General features: G+C 39.5%; 3 protein-coding genes across 11 annotated transcripts in view; 2 read left to right on the top strand and 1 right to left on the bottom strand.

Moving 5' to 3' along the window:
- Positions 1 to 9,734, top strand: part of frmd4ba (FERM domain containing 4Ba) — a 65,932-nt gene extending 56,198 nt beyond the window's left edge. For 5 of the 8 annotated variants that reach the window (XM_088636299.1, XM_088636301.1, XM_088636300.1 and 2 more), the window contains exons 15-23: positions 226 to 359; positions 492 to 608; positions 860 to 1,088; positions 3,066 to 3,122; positions 3,577 to 3,721; positions 4,290 to 4,457; positions 4,785 to 5,569; positions 5,826 to 5,964; positions 6,875 to 7,544. In XM_088636299.1, the coding sequence (XP_088492425.1) occupies positions 226 to 359; positions 492 to 608; positions 860 to 1,088; positions 3,066 to 3,122; positions 3,577 to 3,721; positions 4,290 to 4,457; positions 4,785 to 5,569; positions 5,826 to 5,964; positions 6,875 to 7,103 (2,003 nt within the window). In that variant the 3' untranslated portion in view covers positions 7,104 to 7,544. Of the gene's footprint in view, positions 1 to 225; positions 360 to 491; positions 609 to 859; positions 1,089 to 3,065; positions 3,123 to 3,576; positions 3,722 to 4,289; positions 4,458 to 4,784; positions 5,570 to 5,825; positions 5,965 to 6,874; positions 7,551 to 8,048 lie in introns of those variants that run through there. The other 3 variants (XR_015939635.1, XM_088636297.1, XM_088636296.1) reach the window with 3 other exon arrangements.
- A 2,240-nt stretch (positions 9,735 to 11,974) lies between these two features.
- lmod3 (leiomodin 3 (fetal)) lies at positions 11,975 to 15,248 on the top strand. The gene is made up of 3 exons (XM_088636291.1): positions 11,975 to 12,437; positions 12,788 to 14,212; positions 14,829 to 15,248. The coding sequence occupies exons 1-3, from the start codon at positions 12,147 to 12,149 to the stop codon at positions 14,874 to 14,876; spliced, it is 1,764 nt and encodes a 587-aa protein (XP_088492417.1). The 5' UTR covers positions 11,975 to 12,146; the 3' UTR covers positions 14,877 to 15,248.
- An 861-nt stretch (positions 15,249 to 16,109) lies between these two features.
- arl6ip5a (ARF like GTPase 6 interacting protein 5a) lies at positions 16,110 to 25,520 on the bottom strand. Of its 2 annotated transcripts, XM_088636293.1 has the most exons (4): positions 25,295 to 25,434; positions 21,417 to 22,210; positions 19,295 to 19,512; positions 16,110 to 18,540 (listed from the first exon to the last, which is right to left on the bottom strand). In XM_088636293.1, the coding sequence occupies exons 2-4, from the start codon at positions 21,527 to 21,529 to the stop codon at positions 18,365 to 18,367; spliced, it is 507 nt and encodes a 168-aa protein (XP_088492419.1). In that variant the 5' UTR covers positions 21,530 to 22,210; positions 25,295 to 25,434; the 3' UTR covers positions 16,110 to 18,364. The 2 variants fall into 2 exon arrangements, with proteins under 2 accessions (XP_088492419.1, XP_088492418.1); XM_088636292.1 differs by lacking the exon at positions 21,417 to 22,210 and having other exon boundaries at positions 25,295 to 25,520.
- Between the last annotated feature and the right edge of the window lie 421 nt (positions 25,521 to 25,941).

The following is a 25,941-nucleotide window of genomic DNA, read 5'->3' as shown; positions in this document are numbered from 1 at the left end:
TGCAAGTAACAGAACCCAAGCTTCAGGAAAACCATTTCGAGCCTTAGATTTAAACTCATGCGTTTTAAGCTGCCTTAAGAAACATTTCAACGAATGCGAAACCGTAACTGGAGACTGAAAGGAGTGTGAAAACAGTAATGAATTCTTTAGTAGTCATGTGCTTAATTAATGATTCCTGAAAATTAAAACAAAATCATGCTGAGAAAAGCTAAATTTATGTTTCAGGGTCTCAGGACTCCGAGGTCAGTGAAGACCAAAAGAAAGAGAAGATATGCGAGCTGAAAAAGAAAGAGAAAGATTTACAGGATGTGCTGGCTCAGAAATTAGAAGAATTGAAGAAGATATGCTTGAGAGAAGCTGTAAGTATACATATAACCTTTTTAAATACATATTTGATGCAGACAAATATAAGATGACAATCTGGATAATATTTGAAGGTGATTAAAGGAAATCTTGAATTGCTGAAGTTGACTTTTAAATGTTTCTTTAAGGAACTGACTGGCAGGCTGCCGAAAGAGTACCCCTTATCTGCGGGGGAAAAGGCCCCTCGTGTACGAAGAAGAGTGGGCACGGCTTTCAAACTGGACGACCTTTTTCCTTACGATGAGGTTTGTGCAGAATGTAACAGGAGATGTAAAATATCTCAGGTCCTGATTCATGTCATGATATCTACAATGTTTTTGTTTGGTGTCTGTAGCCTCTCTTGAGTATGTGGGCTGGGGGAGAAGAGTATTCTCTCTCCATTTCTTGCGGAAACCCGGATCCTTAAAAGAATGTTTGCAATTAAGAGGTGGCGAGTGAATTTCTTAAGTCAACTGTGTGTTTACTTTAAATTCACTCGAGATGCTGGTGCTTTCAGGATCCCTATCTGCAGAACCTGGAGAGCAGGTTTGCCCTGCAGCAGAAGATTGTAGAAGCTGCCAAGAAGCTGGCCAGTGAAACTGAACTATGCAAAACTGTGAAGAAAAAGAGAAAACAAAACTGTCTCGATGCACTGAGAAGACTGCAGGAGATAGAAGATGAAATCAATGATTACAGAATCAAAAGTGGCAAGAGGCCTACGCATAGAGCATCTCTGGTCATGGCAGGTAAGAGTGGCTGCACACACTCTGGGAGAACATTAGTTTATGCCATTGGGTTAACATGAAAGGCTTTATCTCTGTTTTAAATAATTTTTAAGTCAGAAGTTGTTGTGTTCTGTTTTGCCTGAACTTGTCTGACAGTAAGCTTTAAGTTTTTTTTTTTAAATTGGGATTTGCCTCCCAATCCCAGATCTCCTAGATCCCTCCTAGATCCATCAATTTATATCCACCATGCTGCTCGTATTTGTACTTAAACATGCAAATTCTGTCTTCACGGGTTACTTGTTGGAGGATGTTGGTGTAATTTCTCCTGCTTTGGCCTTCATGATAGTTGCTACCTTTTTTGCTAAAGATTCACAGGGTATTGAGATAGGTTATTAGTTTTGGGCTCTGAATGAAAAATTACCATGGTACCATCAATGATCCTGAAGTTTATTATGTTTTATCTACTTTTAAATTAAAATTAAGAATTCTACTCAGACTTATTAGCTGTTAATAAGTAGTGTGACGCACCTTTACAGCTGGAAAAATAAATTGAGCTAGTCTTCACAATAAATTTAATATACTGGTAGTATTTTAGATATTTCAGTACTCATGCACATGCCTGCTATTATCCTTGATAACTGAAATTTTACAACATCAAATAATAAATGCATTCTTATTAAGTTTGTGTATTCATTTTCAGATGAATACATGTTCATTTTATGAAAGCTGCCATGTTTTTTTTAATTAGTAATATATGGGGCTACAGGGGAATACTATTCATTCCCCTCATTCACTACTGCCACCATTCTTAGTTTAAGTGCTTCAGAATATGTTTTTGTAATTTATTAAAATGATAAAATAAAGTTGCATATCTTACATTTTAGGAGTATTTTAAAACATGCAGTAGAAATTGACAGGTTCAGATTTCCCTTTCACATTACCTTTTAGAACAAGTTAATTTATATTAATATATTTTTGGATGTAAAATTTTTATATAAAATATAAACTACAGTATATGAAAAATCTACACGTCTATATCTGTTTGCTTTGTATATACATTAAATATAAAATTCTGTGGTATCTACAGTACATGCAGCCTTTTAAATATGTGCTTCAGCAGTTATGTGATAGGTTTCCATTTATATAATAGTAGATTATATAAACATATTCATGACTTTACATTAATTTAAACCTTTTAAAAATGTATCAGTTATACAAATTTTTTCTGTCTAGAAAAAACAGTTGCATTTTAATGCTTTATAACTTTGGTATCAGGGTAGTGTAAAGAGCACATGGTAAGGGACTATCAAAGTGCACACCTCTTCAAGAGCAAATCTTGACCTACAGCTGATGTACTCATGGGCACATCTGGGTAACTTACCTTAACCTGAATAACAGCTTAAAACCAGTCAGAGATCAGGAACTAGATCGTAATGACAGTGACTCTGCTAAACAGCCTACATATACGGACAGTTTTTAGATTAATATTAAGAAGTGCGATCTGCAGGTGTGGTTATTACAAGCTTATACTTTTTTATAAGGTGGTTTATGCACTTATGTTCATTTTACACTGATGGTTCATATTACAGTTAATCATAGTTGTGCAAGAAAGCATTTTCTGGATAAAACCCAGAATGTGAACTGTCATATACTGTTTGCTTGAGTTGCCACTTGATATTTATATAGAGACTATTAACAAAGTTCAGTTTTTATGCTTCATTCAATTAATGTAGTTAGTTGAAAAGAAGAGTAGTCTATCAATTGAAATCAGTAATCTTATTGTATTTGGGTATTTAAAGGTCTACACAGTACATTTCTACATGCAGACGTAGTTGAATATAAGCCCACGTACATGTAAGTTTTCTTTTTTTAAATTACCTGTGCTTGGAGTTCTGGGTACGAAACAGGAAAAGGAGTTTTGAGTTTTGGAAGCATTCCATCTAGCTTTGTATTGTGTATGTTTGCTATGCTCACAGTCTGTTTCCATTATTTTTTCAGATGATGTGATGCGTTCTGAGTGCAGTTCCTTGTCTGACAGCCTTACACTCGATGATGGTAATGTAGAAAAGCTTATTTGCGTTTTTATGGTACTTTGAACTTTCCAATAAATTAAGTACTGAATCGATCCTGAATTGCTCCATTAACCCTGGTGTTGAAAACTAAGTTTTTTGCTGGAGCAAAGACTTGCAGTGTCATAGAATCCAGAGACATCCCCTGCACTAGCCTGTACTGCTTACATTCCTGAAATCATATCCAGCCAACACCTACTACTGTACATCCTTAAAATCAAGACGTGCGCACAGAACATTGAAACTTCAGACAGTGAATAAAGATGACAAGCCAAAAAACTTTGTTTTCCTTGACCCTCAGATTTGATTAAGGATGAATGATTATGAGGAGTAACATATCAATCTAGGAAGTGCGCAGAGACACCTATCAGTATTGGTGCCTGTACCTCCAGTCTTTAGGACAGAATTTTCTGAAAGTGTTTTGCTTTGTTTTATGCCAGATGATTCTGCTGGGGCTCAGAGAGCCCGGTCATGCTCTGTTCAGTACTCACCCCGGCCCAGTCCCCCTCAGTCTCTGGGGATCGAATATGAGCCTGAGGGAAGAGCCTCCTCCAGTGACCAACACCATGACAAAGCCACCACCAGGTAAGACCCTTTTCTTGGTTCAGGCACATCCTGAGATATCACAATTTCTTTCAGGGAGAATAAAAACACTGTTTAGTTAGATGGGAATCTTTTTTCTCAATCTCAAATTCTGCAAGTTAATCTTTTGCATTTAATGTTCTGTTTACTTAATAATACATGTTTTCTGCATGTCAGCATCAGGACAAGTTCCAAATGGCTGTATAAATGTTTTATTCCAGGAATTGAATATCTAAAATACTATCTGCCATGTTTATTTTCGGGTGAAATCAGTATAACTTTGAGAAGAGTATGCATTAATCTCATGGCACTGCGTGAGTAGGGGTGCTGGCCTTTTTAACCTGGCTATATTTCACATTGGGCCTCCCCAGACTTTGTACAAGTCAAAACAATTGTGGATGAAAAGCGTGAGACAGAAAGATGTTATAACAGCAGCACGCTTAAAACGCATCTTACAAGAAAAACTACCTTATAAACATCTGTTTTTGTCTTTTGTTTGCTGATTAGTGTTGCCTGTAAGAAAATGGCCTGTCAGTGTGTAAATAGCCTGTATTTGTTGTATCGTTTGCAGGTTGAATTACAGTGACATCATTCAGGACTCCCTATCTTATGATCACAGAGAAGCCTTATCAACACACAGCAGCCCTTACAAAATTCCAGCAAGGCAGCCTCGTGATGCGAGGAGCATGCCACCAACACCAGTCATGACACGCAATGCCTACAGCAGCAGTCAGCTCAGGTGAGCAGCTCCAACACACCGATTTCCAAGTTTAAATAGGACGGGTAGTGGCAGAAAGGGTTCTGGAAGTATGGCACTCACACCTGTGAAATGCAGTCCACATTCTCATCCAGGAAGACAACAAAAAGGTTTTAATCTCAAGAAAATGTGGCTCAGCAGTATTGATAAGTCACAACAAAGTCAGTTATTTTCTGTTAATAAGTTTCACAAAGTGAACTAGTATAAAAATAGTATTCTCAGAGCTACCTGAAATACTTCCATTTGCAGTTAGCCGGACAGGTATGTGGAAGACAAAGCAGTCAGTCCTGTTTTTTGTTTTCTTTTCAGGTCTGAAGGGACACCCCAGCACTTTAGGCAACGCAGTGGGAGCTTGGAATCTCAGACACTCCTCCTTTCAGATGCCGAGCCGGAAAAGACGATATTTCCTCTCTCACCGGCCAAGAGGAGCAACAGCACCGAGGTCCTTGACGATGGGTCGTCGTACACCAGCCAGTCCAGTGTGGAGTACGGCACAAACAGCCAGCCACACCCGCAGTACCGCACAGTGGACTCTCGCACCAGGGACCGGCGGCGGCACAGGAAGCCCATCTATGCAAACACAGGGAGCATGCCCAATCTTGCCCAGAATGACTCCAGGTATTGCGGGTACCCAGCCCGACCGCATCCGACTTCCACCGCCTACTATGTCACGGGCTACCCAGCTTATACCGACCCCGACCCCTACTCCAACGGACCCTACATGTACGAGAACGAATCCGAGGGTCATTACAACGTGAATCCCTCGTACCGCATGTCGAACTATTGTGGACACGAAAGACAGTGCCGTTACTTTGATGACGAGACGGACAGCCTCTCCCAAAACCCCTACGCAACCTTCAGACCTCCCAGGAGCAGACCAGGTGCTAAAAACGAACAAATAACTAAAAACATCCAGAAGGCACTGGTGGCTGAGCACCTCCGTGGTTGGTACCACCGTAACACTGGGCACAGGGACCAGGGACGCAGCCTGCTGGCAGGCTACGACTATGACAGAGGATCACAGCAAAGTCTAGGCTACCCCACTATGCATGTTCCTTTCTGCCACACCAGTAGGGCGCCATCATATTCTTCAGGTAAAGACCGTCTACCATTTATAGTCATTATAAGGGAAAGCTATTACATTCTCTTGCATTGCAGTGCTGTACCTTTTCATTTTTAACTGCCTAAAGCCTATGCTTGCCTTAACAAGCAAAGATAATTGAGATTTGTTTTCAGTGGAAGATTAATAGCAGCACCTTTTAAAGCTGCATATTTCTGAAGCCTGAATGTTTTAAACCAATGTTCCGCTGTTTGTTTTTACCTCATTGTAAAATGTGTTTTTTATCGCAGTTTCTTCGGCTGCCAGCTCAGCAAACTGGCGGAGTCACCTGGCAGTAGGCCTCACTGAGAGTGATGCCCTGTTTTCTGATCGTCAGCCGTACCCCAGCTCTTACAGCACTGCCTGCACCCCCACCCCGACCCACAACAGGTGAGAAATGAGCACAGACACTGCTGTTCTTGATGTAAATTCAGAAGGAGAACCTCGTTCTAATCCTTGAAGCCTTTTAACTACTTTGTACTTCTCCACCCTTTTCTAGAACTACTTTAAAGCATAGTTTCTCAACCAGTGTACTGCAGAGATGTTTGGACTTTTCATTTTGGGGAATTCCCATCTGAGAAAAATAAAAAAGATTAAACTGTTTTTATATAACAGGTTTTGTGGAGTAACCAAAGCGTCAAGCTGCTCGTTCTGTGTACACATGTGAGACAGAAAACTGTTTACATGGGAAACGTGTGTGATGTTGAGTTTAGGTGTTCAAGTTTGACAGGCATACAAGACAAAAATATCTGAGAGAGACTGACCAAAAGCTCTGGGTTTCACTGTCATCAGTTCCTGTCAGGATAAGTCAACTTCTAGGCAAAGTCAAATTAAACATTGAAATAAAGTTTAATCATAATATTAATAACACGCTCAGGCCTGTGATGTGATTGTGTGGAGGAAAGTGTGATACACATCTAGATTGTCGTTTCTGGAAGTGTACTATGGGATGGGTAGGGTTGAGAAACACTGGTTTAAAGTAACTCAGACCTTTAGATCTATGACCACTGATATCTATTTCCTATGCCAACTCTGGGCAACCGCAACATTTCATCACCCAAACATCAATCCATATCAGCTTTCTTAAAAAAAACAGCCTGCTATGAGGGACACATGAAGTATCTCCAGTGTTCTGGATTCCACTGCACTTTCTGTGCCCTGTATCGAATTATAATCCAATCAACTCTTTTTACATCAGCTTTAATAAAAGGCTGAAGTGGAACCTATTTGTTTATGTAGCATATGAAATGTGTTCAGGCTGCTTCTTATGATGTTTTCTTTAATGCCCCTTTTCTTATAGCTCTAGATCCTGCCTCTACTCAGCTGGCTCTTATGGTGCTGAGCGACAGCAGTGCTGTTCCTTTGTCTGTGGTCCAGTTAGCCCCTCTTCCTCTTCCACCCTGTCATTCCTCTCTTCCTCCTCCGCATGCTATCAGACAGAGTCCCAGGTTTCTGTCCTTGAGCGGCAGCACATCTGCAGAAATGAGACCATTATTAAATACTCTCATGCTAAGTTTAACCACCAGTAGTAAGTAACATCATATGGTGTGTAGGGGGGATGTTTGTGTGTGTGATTTTCTGGACTGTTTTTTTTAACCATGGGTTGCCTTCTGAAGTGAATAGGTGTGGTAAGTAGGAACTATAATGTTTTTCTCCCAGAAAATGAACTGTAACTGCACGTTTTTTTAGGTCTATATTATAAGACCTAAATATTCCACTACTATTTCCAAGGAAACATTCAGAGGTCACATTTCTTTTGTGTGCTTTGTACAAAGCAATACCTTATGGTATTTTACTCACTGTCAAACATAATTGTAAACTTCTTGCGTGCAGATATCCCGCTGTGTATATGTCAAGGAGATATGATAAGATGATGATGTGTGCTCCAGGATCAGTAGGGATGTTTGGTCCTGTTGCTTCCAGTTGTACTACAGAAGAGAATTAACAACTAATCAATAAGACTACATACACAAAGGGTGAGCCAAAACAGCAAAATGAACAGTGATTCTACAACAAAAAAAATGCTTTGGCTTGAATTGCTTTCAGTTTAAAAAATGGTGGTGGGATTGCTTTCTAAGCAAGTGTTATTTTTTTTAAATGCTGGGCATTTTTATCGTGAGGAAAAAATGTGACCCCTGCATATTTGATTGGACGAAGTGCTTGGCTTTTCGCAATGCAAAAGTGTGTACTGCATCTTTTTTAGTATGTAAATTTAACCTTGTGTTGCACAGAACACTGCACAAAACGGTTAAGCAACCGTCAAGCTTTTATGATAACATGTTTTAACTTGGCTGTTCTATTGTCTGAAATGTGCTGCATATTTCATTGTGTGTTCAATGTTGTTATTGCAACATATGGTTAAATTTGAGGAAAGGAGTGTTCTTATGTTGAAAAAGGCATGCATGCTCTCTCTCCTGCCTTACAAGGAGATGGGATGATCTTGTTGTGATTGACTCTTCAGTGCTGTTTTTCAGATCCTACATAGATGTGAACCAAATGGAAAACGCCATGAGCAGCCAAATGGAAAACAGCTTAGATCCTGAAGACCAGATGTTGTACTGGCACGAGGATTCCAAGCCTGGAACAATAGTTTAGTCACCAGCAAGGAACTGTTTTGTGATCATGTTGGATGAAACTTCATGTGCCTTGGATGAATTTATTTTCCAACAAGGATTTCCAAAAAAGTAGTCCAAGAGATGGGAGGTCTACCTGTGAAATGAGAAAGCTCTGCAAAGATATCTTACAAAATTCTTGCACAAGCATATCTTATGCAGATGTCCAGTAAGACATTGGCCCGAGAAAAGCTTGCTTTGGACTTGTGTATCAATGGCACTTGGTTTAAGTACAGAAGAGCACTCCAAAGATACTGTCATTATGTTGTAGTACTATGTTGTAGTAAATGTGCTGTGAACAGCAACAAAATAACTCAATAAACTTGTTAAAGACCATTCAGACCTAAGGATAGAAAATAAGGAATGATAACTTCCTTATCAGTCAAGCGTACTGGAATCCTGAAGGAGCTTTTCTTACAAAAGGTACTTTAAAAAAATTCAGGACCCTGTTGAAATGAAGGATTGACTCTTAACTGGAAATTAAGTTTTAGGATATTTTGTACCGATCTTTTGGTTTTAAGAACTAAAGGAACTTTTATTAGAACTGAAATGTTGATGTAATTTTATACAGCTACTGAGGTGAATTGGGATTATTTTATTTTGGCAGTTACCAGTTTTAATGTGTACTATGACTACATATGAGTTTTTAAAACTTTCGTGTATTAAAGTGCACAACATGAATGGTTACCTCAGTTTTCCACTGAATGGATGCATTGTACAATATTTTTTAAAACCATATTTTTGCAAAAATAAACATTTGCGTCCTTTTTTGTTTGTCTGATGCACTCTGACAAGATTTCAACAAGTTGCAAGATTTTTGCATTATTACAAAAGCCATAGAGCTAAATACCAGTATTTTTAAAATTATATCCAAGAAAACATGTGGTGTGTTTTGCTGAAGCAAAACATTGAGCCTTCCCCACTTGGTATTCGCAATAAATATTAAATATTATCATATATATAATTATAATACTTACCTGGCAATAAATATCACCAGGTAACACCTTCTGAAAGAAATCCCTTTGCAACTGCAATCCAAGCCTTTTTTTCCAGATTATTTTGCTCATGAGGGCTATCCTACCTCTTTATTTTGAAGAAAGTATTCTTTCTTTGAACTTCAACTGGATATCCTAGTTCCTTAGCTTAAACCGTAATGAAACAACACTAGGCCTGTTTTTTTAAGCAGTTATTGCATTCCATGCTGGACTCCATGGACAGGTGCTCTACTTCCTCCCAAGAGAAGGAATGTGTACGTAATTGTCAATAACGTATATAGATTGTATCTGGTTTTCTTTATTTGTGAGCATTTTTATTATGTGGTTTACAAAGCATGTAATATATAGTAAGCCATCTAATTTGGTAAGCTGGTTCTTGGTTGTTTTAATAAAACCTGCATTTGAATTAAAAAATGGATCTTCAAAAGAATATGCCATTAATTTATTCTTTTGCATATTTGTACAGCATTCTTTTAAACACTTTGTCTACTATTACCTGTTATATATGACCTGTTTTTGAACAGGATGTCAATAAAAAAAGTATGAAATGAAATCCTCATTGTTGTATGTCCCAGAAATGCACATGATCATAAATTGACATTTAAAAAAAACATATTCCCTCAGTTATTTTCCGTTCTTACAAATTTAGCTGATCTACCTTCACTCTTGTTGCAACATGCTCAGTGTGTCAAAGTGCTATACCTGCTTTCTGTTAGAAGGAACTGTCAGTTTGGCGTTGTTCTCTTTAATTGGGTATTTTTCAAACATACATAAGTGACTTGAAGTACTGTTTTAGCCTTATCAATAATGCTGTGTATACAAGAGAGATTTTATCAATTTCCATGTGTTTGTGGTGGTAATGTAGGTAATCTTTAATTTAATTAGAAAATAAGTAAGCTCTGTGAAAGTGTAGATTGTGCACTGTAGTACCATAAAATGGGGATAAAGCGTTTGCCTTTCTCTGGAGACTCTTATATTGCCAGCAGCCATATCACTCTGCAAGTCAATACTGGCAACCCAGTGAAGCTAAGCGGGTGTGAGCCTGGTGAGTACCTGGATGGGAGACCTCCTGGGAAAAACTAAGGTTGCTGCTGGAAGAGGTGTGAGTGGGGCCAGCAGGGGGCACTCACCCTGCGGTCCATGTGGGTCCTAATACCCCAGTATAGTGACAGGGACACTATACTGTAAACAGGCACCGTCCTTTGGATGAGACGTAAAACGGAGGTCCTGATTCTCTGTGGTCATTAAAAATCCCAGGGCGTTTCTCGAAAAGAGTAGGGGTGTAATTTCCCATTGGCCCTTACCAATCATGGCCTCCTAATAATCCCCCTCTATGAATTGGCTTCATTTCTCTGCTCTCCTCCCCACTGATAGCTGATGTGTGGCGAGAGTTCTGGCGCACTATGGCTGCCGTCGCATCATCCAGGTGGATGCTGCACATTGGTGGTGGTGGAGGGGAATTCCCCATTACCTGTAAAGTGCTTTGAGTGGAGTGTCCAGAAAAGCGCTATATAAGTGTAAGCAATTATTATTATTATATTGCCTTATATTAGATAAATCTCTTTTGCAGATACACATGTACATAGTTTTCAGCCAGGAGTGCTGGACTCCCAGAGTTCTCCAGAGGGGATGTTTATTGCTTAGGTGTTTCACTCTTGCTCAAAATGTACTGAAGGCCATTTGAAGCTTTCTTAAATAAATATAGCTTTTTAAATTTTGTTTCCCCCATAAACTCAATCACCCTGCTCCTTTCCTTCATGTGCATGACCCCATTGTTTGTTGTTAGCTCATATTGCACATGGATGTCATGATTGAATGTAGTTCAGACCATTGTTTTGGGTTGCAGTGCTAAGATCAGGGAAGAGTGGCAGGTGTCCTGTGGGCAGTGTCAGTGCTGTTTCTCATCCGGGGGTGTTGCCCAGCCCATTTACTTATCAATGGATTATTTTAGCCACCAAGTGGAAGCAACAGAGTCACAGATAAGGTGCATTTGTAAATGTAATGGATCTCCAGTGTTCAGTTAGATTAACCCATTAATACTGATAGCAGCCCTTTGTCCTTCCTACAGACCTTAAACTCTGAAACTGCATAGTAAATGTCAAGGCATGTTTAAACCAGCTCAATTTGGATTATTCAGTCCCATGAAAGTCCATGGAAGAAAGCATTTTCGGGGGGAAGCCCTGACAATTATTGTTTTGTAAGGTTAAATTGCACTCCTGAAAAGAGGCTTGGGAAAGATGTGATATTGATGCCGCAATGATGTGACGAGCTAGGCAGTCATGCAGAAGGGAAGCTTTTGGCCTGGTGAGTCAGAATGTTCTTTCCTTTCTTTTCCGTCATTTTTCCGAAACCAGCCAGGCAGATTTGCGGAGTAAACGGGACATCCCAGGATGCAGCATGACTCTCGCACCCACTTGGAGAGCTCTAGCTCATTTCCTCCTCATTAAAGTATGAATGCCCCACACAAGTTATTGACGAGTGTTTGGTCAAGTCACACTCAGAGTAATTTATTGGCCATTTTCTGCAGATCCAGACTGGTTAATATTTTCAGGATTATTAAAGAGACACAGCAGGATTATTTGAACATTTACAAGGCTTGTGCTCTGCAGCAACGCAAGTTGAAGTCTGCAGAGTTTTACAGGCTGGAGTCTGATCCAGATTTCCAAATGCACACCTGCTGCTATCAGTATTACTGCTTTGAACGGTCACAGCTGCTACAGAAATATCAAGAAGGCTGGTACAGCTGACACAAGCTTCTGAAAAAAGAATATGTTAGTAGCTCTCCTACATGTGGCATAAATACCTCCCACTGTCATTTCGAGGTTTAAATTAGAACAAGTGAGAAGTGGGGGGACGCTGCTCTCCCACTTGAACCTTGGTTAAAACCAAATTAAAAATCTCTTGCTGTATTTTCTAGAGTTCCAGCTATTTAGCCACTCTTTCATAAATCCAAGCTGATCTCACAATGTCAGATCGCAACCAGAACTCTGACCAAGAGTCCTACGGAGAAGAAATTGATGAAGATGAGATCCTAGCCAATCTTTCTCCTGAAGAATTGAAACAGCTTCAGAATGAAATGGATGTTATTGCTCCAGATGAAGAGGTACCAGTTGGGATGAGACAAAAGGACCAGACTGAGAAACCCCCAACTGGGTCCTTCGACCACAGGTCTCTAGTTGATTATTTGTACTGGCAGAAGGAGTCAAACCGAATGCTGGAGGAGGAAAGAGTGCCCACTACTCTTCTACCGAGCAAGGTGAGCTATTTTGTTAACAGTGATCATGGGATGACAAAGTATAATACTGTACTAAAAAGTCAGCAATAACTACATTGTTAGACTCTTATCACCCAAATATCCTGTTCATTTAAGTATGATCTTGTGGAATCTAAGTTAAAATATGTATTTTTGCATGAGCCATAAAAATCACAAATGTCTATATTTTTAAATATACTTGCAGGCTAGAAGCTGGACCTGTTACGCGGCACATATAAGGTCTTACACATTCACACTATTTTTTTGCAAGAAAATATCGAAAATAAATTATTTTATGTGATGTCTTGATATGCTTACTAGTTGCATCATTATATCTATTTTTAAATTGTCAGAGAAATACAAGAGAAGACCATGACAATGAAGGTGTAGCAGATAAAAAAGAAATAGAGTGCTATAAAGAATATGTAAAAGTGTGTGACAAGGAAGAAGATGTTAATGATATTCACAAAGACATGCAGAGATGTTCAGTGAAACCTGATGAAACGTCTGCCTGTGTTACTAATAAAGCTCAGGAAAATATGAAAAGCAAGAAACCAACAGCTCGGTCATCAGAGTGCCCTGTGGTAGGCAGAAAGACAGAGGATCAATGTTTCAAAACAAAGGAAAAAAGATCAGAAATATCCAAGAGTGTGCAAACCAATGGACTCCATTCCAATTCAGAGATTTCAGCCCCTGAGACAAAGTCAAAGAAGAGCAGTGAGGAAACAGGTACAGCAGATGAAGTCCCTGAGAAAGAAGAGAAGAAAATTTCCAAACTCAAAATCCCAAACAAGCTGACGGCCGGTGGTAATTTCATTAAGCTAACAGCCAGGCCTTCGGGAAATGAAACCAATTTGGAAAAAACCCTGGAGAAGATCCGAAAAAATAGCCCTGAGATCAAAGACGTCAATCTGAACAACATTGAAAACATTCCTAAAGAAATGCTTTTAGATTATGTCGATGCGCTGAAAAAGAACAAGCACGTTGTGACCTTCAGCATAGCCAATACTGGGGCCGATGAGAATGTGGCCTTCGCTTTGGCGAACATGATGCGTGAAAACAGGAGCATCACCACTCTCAACATTGAATCCAACTTCATCACAGGCAAAGGCATAATTGCCATCATGAGGTGCTTGCAGTTCAATGAAACGCTGACTGAGCTGAGGTTCCACAACCAGAGACACATGCTGGGTCACCATGCTGAGATGGAGATGTCCAGGCTACTCAAGGCAAACAACACTTTGCTTAAGATGGGCTATCATTTTGAGTTACCGGGCCCACGGATGGTGGTGACTAACCTGCTGACCAGGAATCTCGACCGGCAGCGTCAGAAAAGGATGGAAGAGCAAAGGCAGCAGCAGATGAAAGAGCAGGAGCAGATGATGTCTTTGTTTCAGAACAGTTTGGAGATCCCACCTGGCCTATGGGAGATGTTGGGAGGCTACCTTCCCGCCGCTCCACCTACAGGTGCATCTCCAGACCCACCCCAAGCACCGAGTCTGCCCCTCCTGCAAATGAAGCGCAGACGTGAGTCCACCCCACAGACGCAGCACAACACCCAGCAGGCTAACCTGCTGCGGGAGGTGAAACTGAAAAAGACTCCAAAGCGGAGAGATGGAGCCCATGCACTGGACCTGAGCGAGAAAGCCAATCTTAAGGATGTGATAAAGACTCTGAAGCCTGTCCCCAGGAGACGGGAGCCCCCGAAGGTTGAACTAACGCCTCGAGATCAGCTACTTAACGACATTCGTCAGAGCAATGTGGCTTATCTCAAACCGGTAAGCTTACGGGGGGGTTCACTGATGAGCAAAGACGTGAATGACCAATCATTTTGTATAGCAGCTGAATTAATCATCTTTGTGAATAAAAAGCATAAAAGGGAAATATATAGAATAAAAAGGAACTTCTGAAATATTGGCATTGTTAGGTGTTCTCAAGCCAACCCTTTCAGCGGCTTTAATCACAGATACAAGTAACAGAATCAATGTTCAAATTGAGATTCTTTTCAAAATGAACTAAATGGTACGCTTTAATAAATGTAATTTTTAAAGTATGCTTAGAAGCATGCATAGAGGAAATGTTAAAAAACAGTGATAAGAAGAGAATATTTTAAATATTCGCCAGAAGTGAACAGGAAATTTTGCATTTATTCCCGACTAATTTTAATTATGTTGAGTCCATTTCGATCACTTTAACAAAACAAAACAAAAAAAAATTCCAACTGCATTTTTCCCAAGCGATTTCTGAATGGTTGTGTTAAAAGAGACTTTCATGACATTGCATGCTGCGTGTTCACAGATAGCCAAGTCACCTTGGATAAGAATGGTGATTGAAGAAAGCTCCTATTTAAATCCACAGATTAATTATTTTTCCTTCTGGATTCTTCCTGCATAGGTCCCTTTACCTAAAGAACTGGAGTCACAAGAAACCATGCTTTTTTGAAGGAGCTACCGTTTGTATCAGTGGTGAAGAGTGTGGGAACAAAGGACTTCCAGTATCTGCACTGAACCCGTTGAAAGACTTTGACAATTATTGCCTGCAAATCCATGTATACGTTTTCATTTTGGATAGTGCAATTTGCCTTCTTATTCTTCAGGAATCAGTAAAGGAAAAATACTGCAAGAAACGTGTCCACTTTTAACAAAAGCTTAGGCAATGAACTTAACAGTGATGCTCCATGAAACATTGAATTTAGCATGTAAGTTTCTTTCATGCAAACGTAAGAAAATGTTTCATTTTTTATGTTAATGCCTTTTGTAAAGTGTAATGATTGAAATCCGATATAAAATTATATAAAATCTCTCTCTCCTTAAATGCCTAGTTTTCTTGGGGGGGGGGGGTGAGTGGACATTTCATAGGTAAAGCAGAAACCTATGTTAAAACACAGTTCAGACATTAAACACTTTGTAGGTCAAGAATTCCTGAAATATAAACTGGTATCATGGGTTCGTGTCAGAGACTTACAGTACAGCACCTTCTAGTAGCACAATTTCCTAGAAGACGGTACAACTTCCAGGTCTGTCTTGCTTCTGTATTGCTAATTTGAAACTCTGTCCCTGGGTAGTAGTAGTCAGTAGTCTTTCACTTAACAAAGCTGTTGACCTCAACATGTTCAGCTGTTTTATGCAAACCCCTTAAACTTCAGGGATACTTAAGGAAAACAAAAACAGAAATTTGACTGGTGCTAAACATATCTGGGTACTGTTCTGTGGAATAAAGACTTAAAGACTTGGAGTTCCCCCACTGATCCAAATAGGGAATTAAGACATAGTAGCTAATACACATATTCTTCCTAAAATAATTATCCATAAATCTGTTACACAGACAGAGCACAAAAACAACCTCGGTTAAGTGTCTCATTCAAAGGGCAGCACAGTGCTTGCCGTTACATTTTGGCAAAGAAAAGGAAGAGTCCCTCTTAATGAATCATTAAGCGGCCTCTTTTCCAAGTACCATTAAGACAAAATGCTGATGCATGAATAAGCTCCCTTCACAACCCTCTACATCTGAAACAGATCTGAACTGTGTAATATTTCTGAATCCCTCTGTAAAACCTGCAAAAAAAGGTGGATTTTTTTTTACAAAGTAAAAAACAACCTGGAGACCACGCACACAGTGAAAATTTGATGTCTGCGGTTAAAAATTTTGTTTTAAAAAAAAAGCAGTGAACTTGAGCACATGCCATGATTTTAGTTTTTATTAGCATGGAAAAATGTATGGATAGCTTTCCAGTTAATGCATTCCTTAATATTTAGTTAACAATTGAAATTAATTGCATAAAATCAAACTTCAAACTTCTTACTTTGACAAACCACTATGCTCTTGTCTATTTCAGCTTTCTCACTTCATTAAAGCAGCATGATGTACAGCTACATGACGTACCCAGAGAATTTTCATATGATGAAGACAATATTAGGCTGACATCCATAATACTGTTATTTGTGCTTCCGAGAAAGGAAAGTGTCTTGATAGCTGCAAATTGCAACCTGTGTCTTTTACATAAGGTGCATTTACTTATTTGGTATGAACAGAAACGTGAATAGTACTCGTGTGTACATGGATCATTTTTGAGAGATTACACCATTAGCTCCAAAAGGGAAGTGATGGAAACTAGACATTGGCCACTCTGACCTAACGACATAATAGCAAGATGTACTTCAAAATATGTTTTCATAAGATGATAAAAGATTAATAACGGAGGCAGTTGCAGACAGTGCAAAACAAGGACAAAGGTACCCCTACAATGAACAACTATAATCTGCTCCTGAACTTTTAGAAACTATACAGAGAAATACAGCCTTCCTAGAATCACAAAGCTTCCATGTTCACTTGGGGTTTGGGATTTGAAATTGTGCACCACCCATAAACTGGAATCAGATATCTTCTGGTATTTGTCTGAAGACTAAACCTCCTCCCACCTGCCTACTAACAAAAGAATAGACTAGCTGATGCCATTAGCTGAAGCCAATACAGTTTATGAAAATGTGAGAGACAAAACATTTATAACTAAAGGAACAAGTAATAGGTTTATTCCATGCTGAAAAAAAGAAGAAAACAACATTTCAGCCGTGGAGCCTTCTTCAGGTGTGAGCACCTACCTGAAGAAGGCTCCACGGCCGAAACGTTGCGTTTTCTTTCTTCTTTTTTCAGCATGGAATAAACCTATTACTTCTTCCTTTGCAGCCTACGCATGCTGACACAGCTACCCACCTGAACTACATTTAAAACTAAATATGTAGTTGCTATTATACATTTTAAAAAAAGGTCTTTATCTGTCTGACAGTGGTTTGGCCAATCCCTGCTGTAAACAGAGCCCTTAGGTTAAGTGAATTACAAAGACTGCAAAGTTGCAGACACTGATCAAACACTTCCATCATTTCAGTGAAGAAAAGAGAAATAAAGATTAACCAAATTTTTTTGAGCAATTGTGTTTTTATATTTTGGAGTTAGTTGTGATTTGATTTGGTACCTTTTATTTGGTGATGGGGCGAGTATGACGGAATCTTCCCCCCCCCAATCTTTAAAACATACAAACCTGAAAGCCCTGAATAAGATATACTCATTACAAAATTATTGAACAACAGGAATAGAAAATGCTGCTTTTGTTGATATACTTGTCCCACTACATAGATATCATCGGAGACAGTAAGGCTGCTGTTTAATCTTTTTCAGGATTTTAAACTAAATTTTAATATTACAGGTGCTATCTGTATTACTACAAGTGTTGTTTTGGAAAAATGCCCCAGCTGGAAATGTGGTGCTTCTGAGGTAGTGCATCAATGTAATTTTATCTCACTCCGGGAATATACAACACGTATAGCTGTGATAATTCTAAAAATAGCTACCGAATAAAGGAAAACTTCTAATAGTGCATTAAACAGGTACAAGTCAGGCATGTTGTGAATATTTCTGCTTAGATTTATTTCACACTCTAATGCATTTCCCTTCAATGATCTTTTTAGTCTTTTCCTTAACAGAACCTACAGGATAAGGATTCAACCTTGACTGGTTTCTATTGCACATGAGTTGATACTGTTGGTGTGGGTCTCCTGAAAGTGAGGATGCTGAATGCATCTTAATATTTTCCCTTCAAGTAAGCTTTTGAGAACGCTTCCCTTAAAAAAATATGAAACTGAGATGCACACAAAATACAGAGGATTGTTTTCCAAAATAAAGCCTTTTCCCTTCTTCTTTTTACTTAAGGAAAATGGCGATATGAGGAATGTGGGTTTTTATCCACTTAAAAAAAATACAAGGATTGCACATTGTTTTTTTACTTTGTTTTTCAGTCTATAGGAAAATAGTTTCTTTTGAGTATTTGGCTGTTCTAGTAATCACAGGCTACCACATAGCACTGTTTCCTCTTTGTTAGGGGACAGAGGGACAAGATAAGCAGTGCAGTGCTGTCTGGAACATATCAGGGGTTGGTTTTACTCTTTCACTTTGCTGGCCAGGAAATCCGTGATTTTGTTGAGGTTTTCTTCTTGTTGCCCCAGAGCGTCCAGAATCACCCCCATCGGTGACTTCTTCAGCCCCGCTCCTTCCAGCTTATTCTCTAGCTTATTCTTCACGTTGCGTAGTCTCAATGACGCGTGGACAAACATCACTGAAATAAGAGATTTTCAGTTGCTTTAATCAGGCAGGAGAATTTTCCACATGCAGAATTCCACTGTGAGGTCACGTTTGAAGAGGTGGAAACATTAAAAGCTGAATTAAAATAACACTTAAACCCATTACTTTTTTTAGGAGTTTCAGACTGTACATACATTTAGAACATGTATATACATCATACCATATGCACCATATATTTTTGGAATATAATGCCCCTTGCATTAACACTCATGTTTAAAGTGTACAGAAGCCTGCTGGGCTATAGTTATTCTGCCTGATGCAGAAACAGCCTTTTCTGTGTTGTTGAGGTCGGCCTCCTTAGCAACCAGTAAACAAAAGCCTGCTATCATGCGGTTAACACCTTAGGAGGGGCTGAGGTAGCAGGGTTTAGTGTTCAACGGCACTATCAATTACTTCAGTCAGCCCTGGGTCCAGAGATACATTTGTTAAAGGCCTGTCCTTTTTCTAACAGGTACTGTAATTTCTGGAAAACAAATTTGGGTCTTCCAGGATGATAAGGCTTCATCAAAACTGTGAATTGCGTGCATATTATAGAAGCCTTCGAGACTTTAAATGACAGATGTAACCTTTTCCAAGATACATTTATGGAACAATAGCAAAAACGATTATATATATCAGAGGAACTGGAAGATTAAGCCATGTAGGCAATTATACCAAGAAAATATAAAAACCTTGGTGGATCAAAATGCATTCATTTGCCAGGAAATGATAAGGAGAGAGAAACTTACAGAGCAGGGGGAAAGTGATGCCGAAAATGAACACCATCACACCTCCGAAGAGGGATATGAGGAAATAGCTAGCGCCCAGTACGCCAATTACAAACAAAGATGGGTTCTGCTTCTTGAAGTTCTTGATCACGGCTCTGTTGTCAGCTGCCCACACAGAACCAACGAATACCAAAGCCACTACCGCTCCTCCTAGGATCATGGACACAGGGTTCAGAAATCTGTATAACAAGACACAGCAAACAACAATCTCAGCAACAACTATAGAAAATCAACTTAACATGAACTAGGCTGCATTCCTACAAACAGAGCCTAAACACACCTAAGTGCCACATTCCCTTTCAGTGACACAAAGGCAGGTGTTCTTTTCTTCTGTTTTTTTTTTTAATTCGTAGCTCCATCTGCTGACCAAACACTGCTAATACACTACAGATCAGGATGGAATGTTTTATTCCAGGCAACTGAGTTTTTCAAAGCTTTTGTTCTCAGTACTGTCCTGGTGATAATGCTTTAACCACATTTTAAACAATAAAGTTTCCCTTGCTGGCATTTACCAATGTCAGACATAAGCATCTTGCACAAGGTGTGTTTTACAGTATTTTTTGTGGATATTCTGAACCTTGTTGTAATTAAACAATTGTTAGAAAACGAATTTCCCCACTACAGTAAAGTCAGGCACGCAGTACTATCAGATATACAAGCATTGCTATTTTGCTATCCTAAACTAAACAACCCCCCCCTCACTCTTCAACTACAAAAGATCACTGCATCTTTTCATGTACATAGAAGTGGCCAATTTTTTATCGACTTCATGTACTATAGACCTTTTGTTCTGCTTTGAAGGTTCATCTCTCCAGACTGATGCCAAAATATAGCAGCACTTGTTACTTCTCCAAGGTAATCACATTTTATTTTATCTGCGGTAGCAGCTGATATAATTGGAGGCTGTACAGGACCCCTGCTGCCTGTGGCTACCATGTGTCATCACAGCCCCACTGCCAAAATCTATATTTAGAGAAACTGACTCCAAGTTTCCAAACTGGAAAAAAAACAAACAATACTGCCACAGCTTGAACCGTACAGGCTGACTCACTTAAAATACACTGCATTTGCTTTCTCCATTCAAGCGATCTCCAGTGTCTGGAAGTGAATGCTCACCGACTAGACGTGACAGCATCACTACTCAGCACCTCTGTATCTCAACAAGCTGGAGAAAGCCTTACATCTGCGAGTATAGTACAGAATGTCCTTACTGCGTGAACAATACAGAACAGTATTTTATACAAAAAAAGATAAATGAAGAATTTTGGACAACACCCGTTTAGTCACCGGGCTGTTGTATGAGATTTTAAATGGTAGAACATCATGTCTTGATGTCCAAATTTTAGTTTTGGAACACAAAGGTAATGATTAATGCTGCCACACCGAAACCTATAATACAGTACTGTATATACTGTACTTCACAGTAGAAATGAAACCAGGGATTTCATGTAAAGGACTAAATGAGATATTTAGGGATTTTGTGGATATTTTAGGGACCAAGATATTTGATGGCTTTCAAATTTAAATTCTTACTTAAATTTGAAGGGACAATGTGGAAAGTGATTTCCGATACTTACTCTATGCTTGCACAATTATAGTATGGGACAAAAAAGTAACAAAACTTTAATGCACAGCATGTTGTTTTCATCTTTATCTTTATCATTTCATCCAAACATTTTTATTAAGGGGCGATATATTAAATTTGTACATTGTACCAGTAAGACACGTTTCATTTTGATCACCACAATAACAAATAAGATACTGCTGCTCTGTTATCCACCCAGAGAAGAGAAACAAGGTCCATTATCAGGCTCAAACCACACTGCCAGGCTAAAAGAACTACATATGTTTAGCTCTGAACAGAGACACTATAAGGGGACTAGATTCAAGTATTCAATGTCCTCTGAGACATAGGCAAAATCAACCCAGTGGACAGCCATGTTGCTGAAGGTGATACCCTACTTCAATTCCCTACCTCACATCAATTAGCTACAACCTACCAAACAGACCAGACAGACCACAGAACCTATCAATTGTAACATTTTTAAGTCATGTTATTGAAAACCAAATGATTTAGACTTGCCTCTTCTTATCTGTGAACTTTATGTTCTTATTATACCAGCTGCTATATCTCTCTGCAATGGGAAAACTAAGGTTGCTGCTGGAAGAGCTGTTAGTAAGGCCAGTAGGGGGCATTCACCCTGTGGTCCGTGTGGGTCCTAATGCCCCAGTATAGTGACGGGGACACTCTACTGTAAAAAGGCGCCATCCTTCGGTTGAGATGTAAAACTAGGGTCCTGACTCTCTGTGGTCATTAAAAATCCCAGGGCATTTCTCAAAAAGAGTAGGGGTGTAACCCCAGATTCCTGGCTAAATTTCCCATTGGTCTTTACCAATCATGGCCTCCTAATAATCCCCATCTATGTATTGGCTTCTGCTCTCCTCCCCACTGACAGCTGGAGTGTGGTGAGTGTACTGGTGTACTTAGGCTGCCGTTGCATCATTCAGGTGAGGGCTACACACTGGTGTTGTAGGGGAGTCCCCATTACCTTCAAAGTGCTTTAAGGAATTTATTATTATTGCATAGTGGCACAGTAGTTAGCACTGCTGCCTTGGAGTGCTGGGGTTTGATTGCTAGGCTATCTCTGTGGAGTTTGTATGTTCTCCCTATGTGGGCTTCCTCTAGGTGCTCCAGTTTCCTCCCACAGTCCAATAAGATACTGGTACTGTAGGTTAATTAGCCTCTGGTAAAGCCGGCCCTGGTGCGAGTGTGTGCTTGTGTCAGCGAGTGCCCTGTAGGGGACTGGTGTCCTGTTCAGGGTGTATCCCGTCTTGTGCCTGCTGCTTGCAGGGATAGGCTCCAGCTCCACCAGGATCCTGGATTGGATAAAGCAGTTAGAAAATGGATGGATGTTCTAATGTTCTAATTACAGTACATTATGAACACTTAAGTGTAATTTGATTAAATATTAAATGAATAGCTTTAAAATACATAGCACTGCTGTGAGGTTTGAACATTACTGTTACTTAAGGTTTCTTACATGTCTCTTTTGAACTACATTTCCACTAGTGTGTGGCTTATAATTGATTGCAGGGTAAAGATTATATGATAAAGCTTGAGCAGTCTTGTACATTCTCAAAAGCATCTACAACCTTTTTTGGCTATTTTTTACTATTTATAATGTGTTGCATTATATCATTAAATATTGATATTTGGTTTTGGTGTTGTTTCACTTCATACATACAGTGCCATGTAAAAGTATCCTGATTTCCTCCATGTTTGCGAACTTTTTACACTGAATGTTTTCAGGTCTTCAACCAAAATCTAATATTAGATAAAGGGTACCTGAGTGAACAAATAACACATTTTTTTTACTTATTTCATTTATTTAATGAACAATGTTATCCAACACCAAATTTCACTGTGTGAAAAATTGCCCCCTAGTTAAATCAACCCAATTAAAGGGATAATTTAGAGTCGGCTGATTGAATACAGCCACTGTATAAACCTCACTTACTGTATTTTGAGTCTTACCATCAGAGTCAAGTTGCCAGCACAAAGATTTAATAAGCATATTATGCCACGATCAAAGGAAATTCCTGAAGACATCAGAAAAAAGTCTGAAAAGGGTTACAAAGCCATTTCTAGGGCTCTGGGACTTCACCGAACCACAGTGAGAGCTATAATCTCCAAATGGAGAACACCTGGAACAGCAGTGAGTCTTCCCAGGAGGGCCAGCCTGCCAAACGTTCTCCAGGGGCACAGCGTAAAATCATCCAAGAAGTCACAAGGGATCCTAAAAAAACATCCAAAGAACTGCAGGCATCTCTTGCCTCAGCTAAGTTCAGTGTTCAACACTCCACAATCAGAAAGAGACTGATTCAAAAATGGGAGAGTAGCAAGGCAGAAACCGCTGCTAACCAAGAAGAACATAAATGCTCATCTCTCATTTGCCAAGAAGCACCTGGATGAGCCCCAAGCCTTTTAGGAGAATGTTCTATGGGCAGATGATTCAAAAGTGGAACTTTTTGGACAACATGGGTCCCACTATGTCTGGCATAAAGCAAAGACAGCATTCCACAGTAAGAACATCATACCAACAGTCAAGCATGGTGGTGCTAGTGTGATGGTGTGGGGATGCTTTGCTGCCTCAGGACCTGGACGACCTGCCATAATTAAAGAGAAGTGTGAATTCAGCTCTGTATCAGAAAATTCTTAAGGAGAATGTCCAGTCATCCGTCCGTGAACTGAAGCTGAAGTGTAGTTGGGTCATGTTGCAAGACAATGATCCAAATACAAAAGCAAGTCCACATCAGAATGGTTCAAAAGAAACTAAATTAAAGTTTTGGAGTGGCCATCAAAGTCCAGACCTAATCCCAATAGAGATGCTGTGGCAGGACCTGAAACAGACAGTTGATGCTGAAAAAACCTACCAATGTTTCTGAATTAAAACAGTTCTGTAAGGAAGAGTGGGCTAAAATTGCTCCACAGCAATGTGAATGACTGATATTGAATTATAGGAAGTGTTTGGTTGCAGTTATTGCAGCTAAAGGTGGTGCAACCAGTCATTATTTACTTTTTTACTCACACATGGGATATGGGTGTTGGATAACTGTGTTTATTAAATAATAATAAAAAAATGTTACTTGTTCACTCAGGTTCCCTTGATCAAATATTAGATTTTGTCTAAAGATCTGAAAACATCTAGTGTGACAAATATACAATAATAGAGGAAATTGTGAATATTTTTTCACGGCATGGTATATATTTACCTTTAAGGAGTATGTCCCTCTTTCCAGTGAATTAACATTAGTATATTTGGCAAGATAAAGGTAATTCTGGTCGGAGATGTGTTGTTGATAGTAGCGTTTAGTATCATAAAATGATTTTAAAAAGTACTTCATTTTTATAGAAAAGTTAAAGAAAAGTCCCCGACACCCTGAAATGGAAGAAGCGGTTATAAAATGGGCGGACGACAGTTAACAGTAGCAAATAACCCCCCACATTTGGCTATTCCTGTTTTTATCGAGACGGTGCCGTCTTCCTCCTGTTTTACTGATACTTGCGATTCCAAGTTCTACACGGGGCGAAAACTTAAAACATCTATGTTCTGTATGTTAAAGGACAGACAGAACTGTATGTTAAAGTATGATAAAAATATAATATGATAAATATCATTTACAGTACATTGTGGAACGCCCACACATCGTCTATTTGTTAAAAGTACTATTACGTTTTATGCCCGCATTGACAGCAAAACATTTCTACACACACTGACACGTATACAGATCTCTCTAATACAAAACTGCATGTCAAACTAGGAAAATGGCAACTTTTGAACAAGTTGCACTGTTAATATACTGTTATTAGAAACGACGTTTCCAGTTCTATTGCTTTGCCTCAGACCTCCGAGGCATTCCTGAGCGCAGCCCCTGAAATCGACTGTGCCTATTACAAGGCATCGTATAAGTTATTATAATACTACCATTACACACACCCCAGCACTCTGTATAATGTATTGCACCAACAACTCTGTTTGCACGTCGCAAACTTTGAGCAAGGTGCAGGGTGTTGGAGGAACTTAAGTATCTCGGATGTCCTTTTCTGGACGAGCTGCACAACATTGAATTCCGCATCAGATTACTACAATTTTAAAGTTGTCGCATGGCCCTTTTATGAAAAAACATCCTAAATTCGCATCCGGTTTAACATTCAAACCTGTCAATCAGAAATAGAACCCGTTAACAAATTTAACAGGATCACTGATGTATCAGTAATTACTGAACGCTAAAAATGTTCATAAACATTAAATTAAGAAACGCCGTGAAACAACCGTCTCAATTACAGCTGGCATCATAAAGAATCGTGCACAGAAGAAAAAAAATGCAGTTTTGGAAAAGGGTGGGGAGAATATGACTAACAGCGGACTAAGTGTTGCCAAGTCTTCAAAGGCTACTTACCCAACGATCAAAAACACGACAACGGCCATTGCAAAGTAATTGGTCTGATAGTAGAGCAAATTGCTGACGACTCTGTTGTTCCATTTTGCTAAGTTACCCACGTCCGGTTTTGCAAAGCGATCTGAACCGGGAAGAAAGTCGTCCCAGGGTCTGAGCGGTGCGAGCTCCATCCCAGCCATGATCGCAGCGGCGGTGGCTTGCAAGCTTCTGGGCAGGAGCGAACATCAGCTGGTTCGCTGACGTCACGGGGCTGAGTGGGCAGGGTTGTCTGGTTCTCGCGATAAACAAACCTGTGCATCTCATCCAGAAGATGCAAGATGCCCAGGTTCTCTATAATAATAATAATGCAAAATATTTCAACTGGCGGTGGGTTTTAGACAGTTTACTGAAAACTGCATTAATGAAGCAGACTTTTACGTTACCCGGAATTAAAAAGTAAAGATCACAAAGAATAAGGGTAAATGTTTTTTTTATCAAAGCTGCTTTGTTCTGTGCTATCGCCCATCCTGTACATTCTGCATACTGACTGCTGTAGGTCTTTTGAGAAAAAACAGGTGTTTAAGTCTGCTCCTAGACATGGGCCTGAAATGGAGGATTTTGTTGACTGGTGTAACAACTCCTGTCTTCAACTTGATGTATCAAAAACC

This window comes from Lepisosteus platostomus, chromosome 6 (genome assembly GCF_059453375.1).
Source record: "Lepisosteus platostomus isolate fLepPlt1 chromosome 6, fLepPlt1.hap1, whole genome shotgun sequence".
Taxonomy (NCBI): Eukaryota; Metazoa; Chordata; class Actinopteri; order Semionotiformes; family Lepisosteidae; genus Lepisosteus; species Lepisosteus platostomus.
This window is presented reverse-complemented; position numbering and strand designations above follow the sequence as displayed.

Bases quoted from the DNA above. Each gene is read 5' to 3' on its own strand.
- arl6ip5a (XM_088636292.1), bottom strand. From the start codon at position 25,473: ATGGCTGGGATGGAGCTCGCACCGCTCAGACCCTGGGACGACTTTCTT. The intron at 19,513-25,294 runs GTAAGTAGCCTT...CTTGTTATACAG, and splicing joins GTCGTGTTTTTGATCGTTGG to ATTTCTGAACCCTGTGTCCA. The intron at 18,541-19,294 runs GTAAGTTTCTCT...CTCTTATTTCAG, and splicing joins CATCACTTTCCCCCTGCTCT to TGATGTTTGTCCACGCGTCA.
- lmod3 (XM_088636291.1), top strand. From the start codon at position 12,147: ATGTCAGATCGCAACCAGAACTCTGACCAAGAGTCCTACGGAGAAGAA. The intron at 12,438-12,787 runs GTGAGCTATTTT...TTAAATTGTCAG, and splicing joins CTACTCTTCTACCGAGCAAG to AGAAATACAAGAGAAGACCA. The intron at 14,213-14,828 runs GTAAGCTTACGG...CTTCCTGCATAG, and splicing joins ATGTGGCTTATCTCAAACCG to GTCCCTTTACCTAAAGAACT.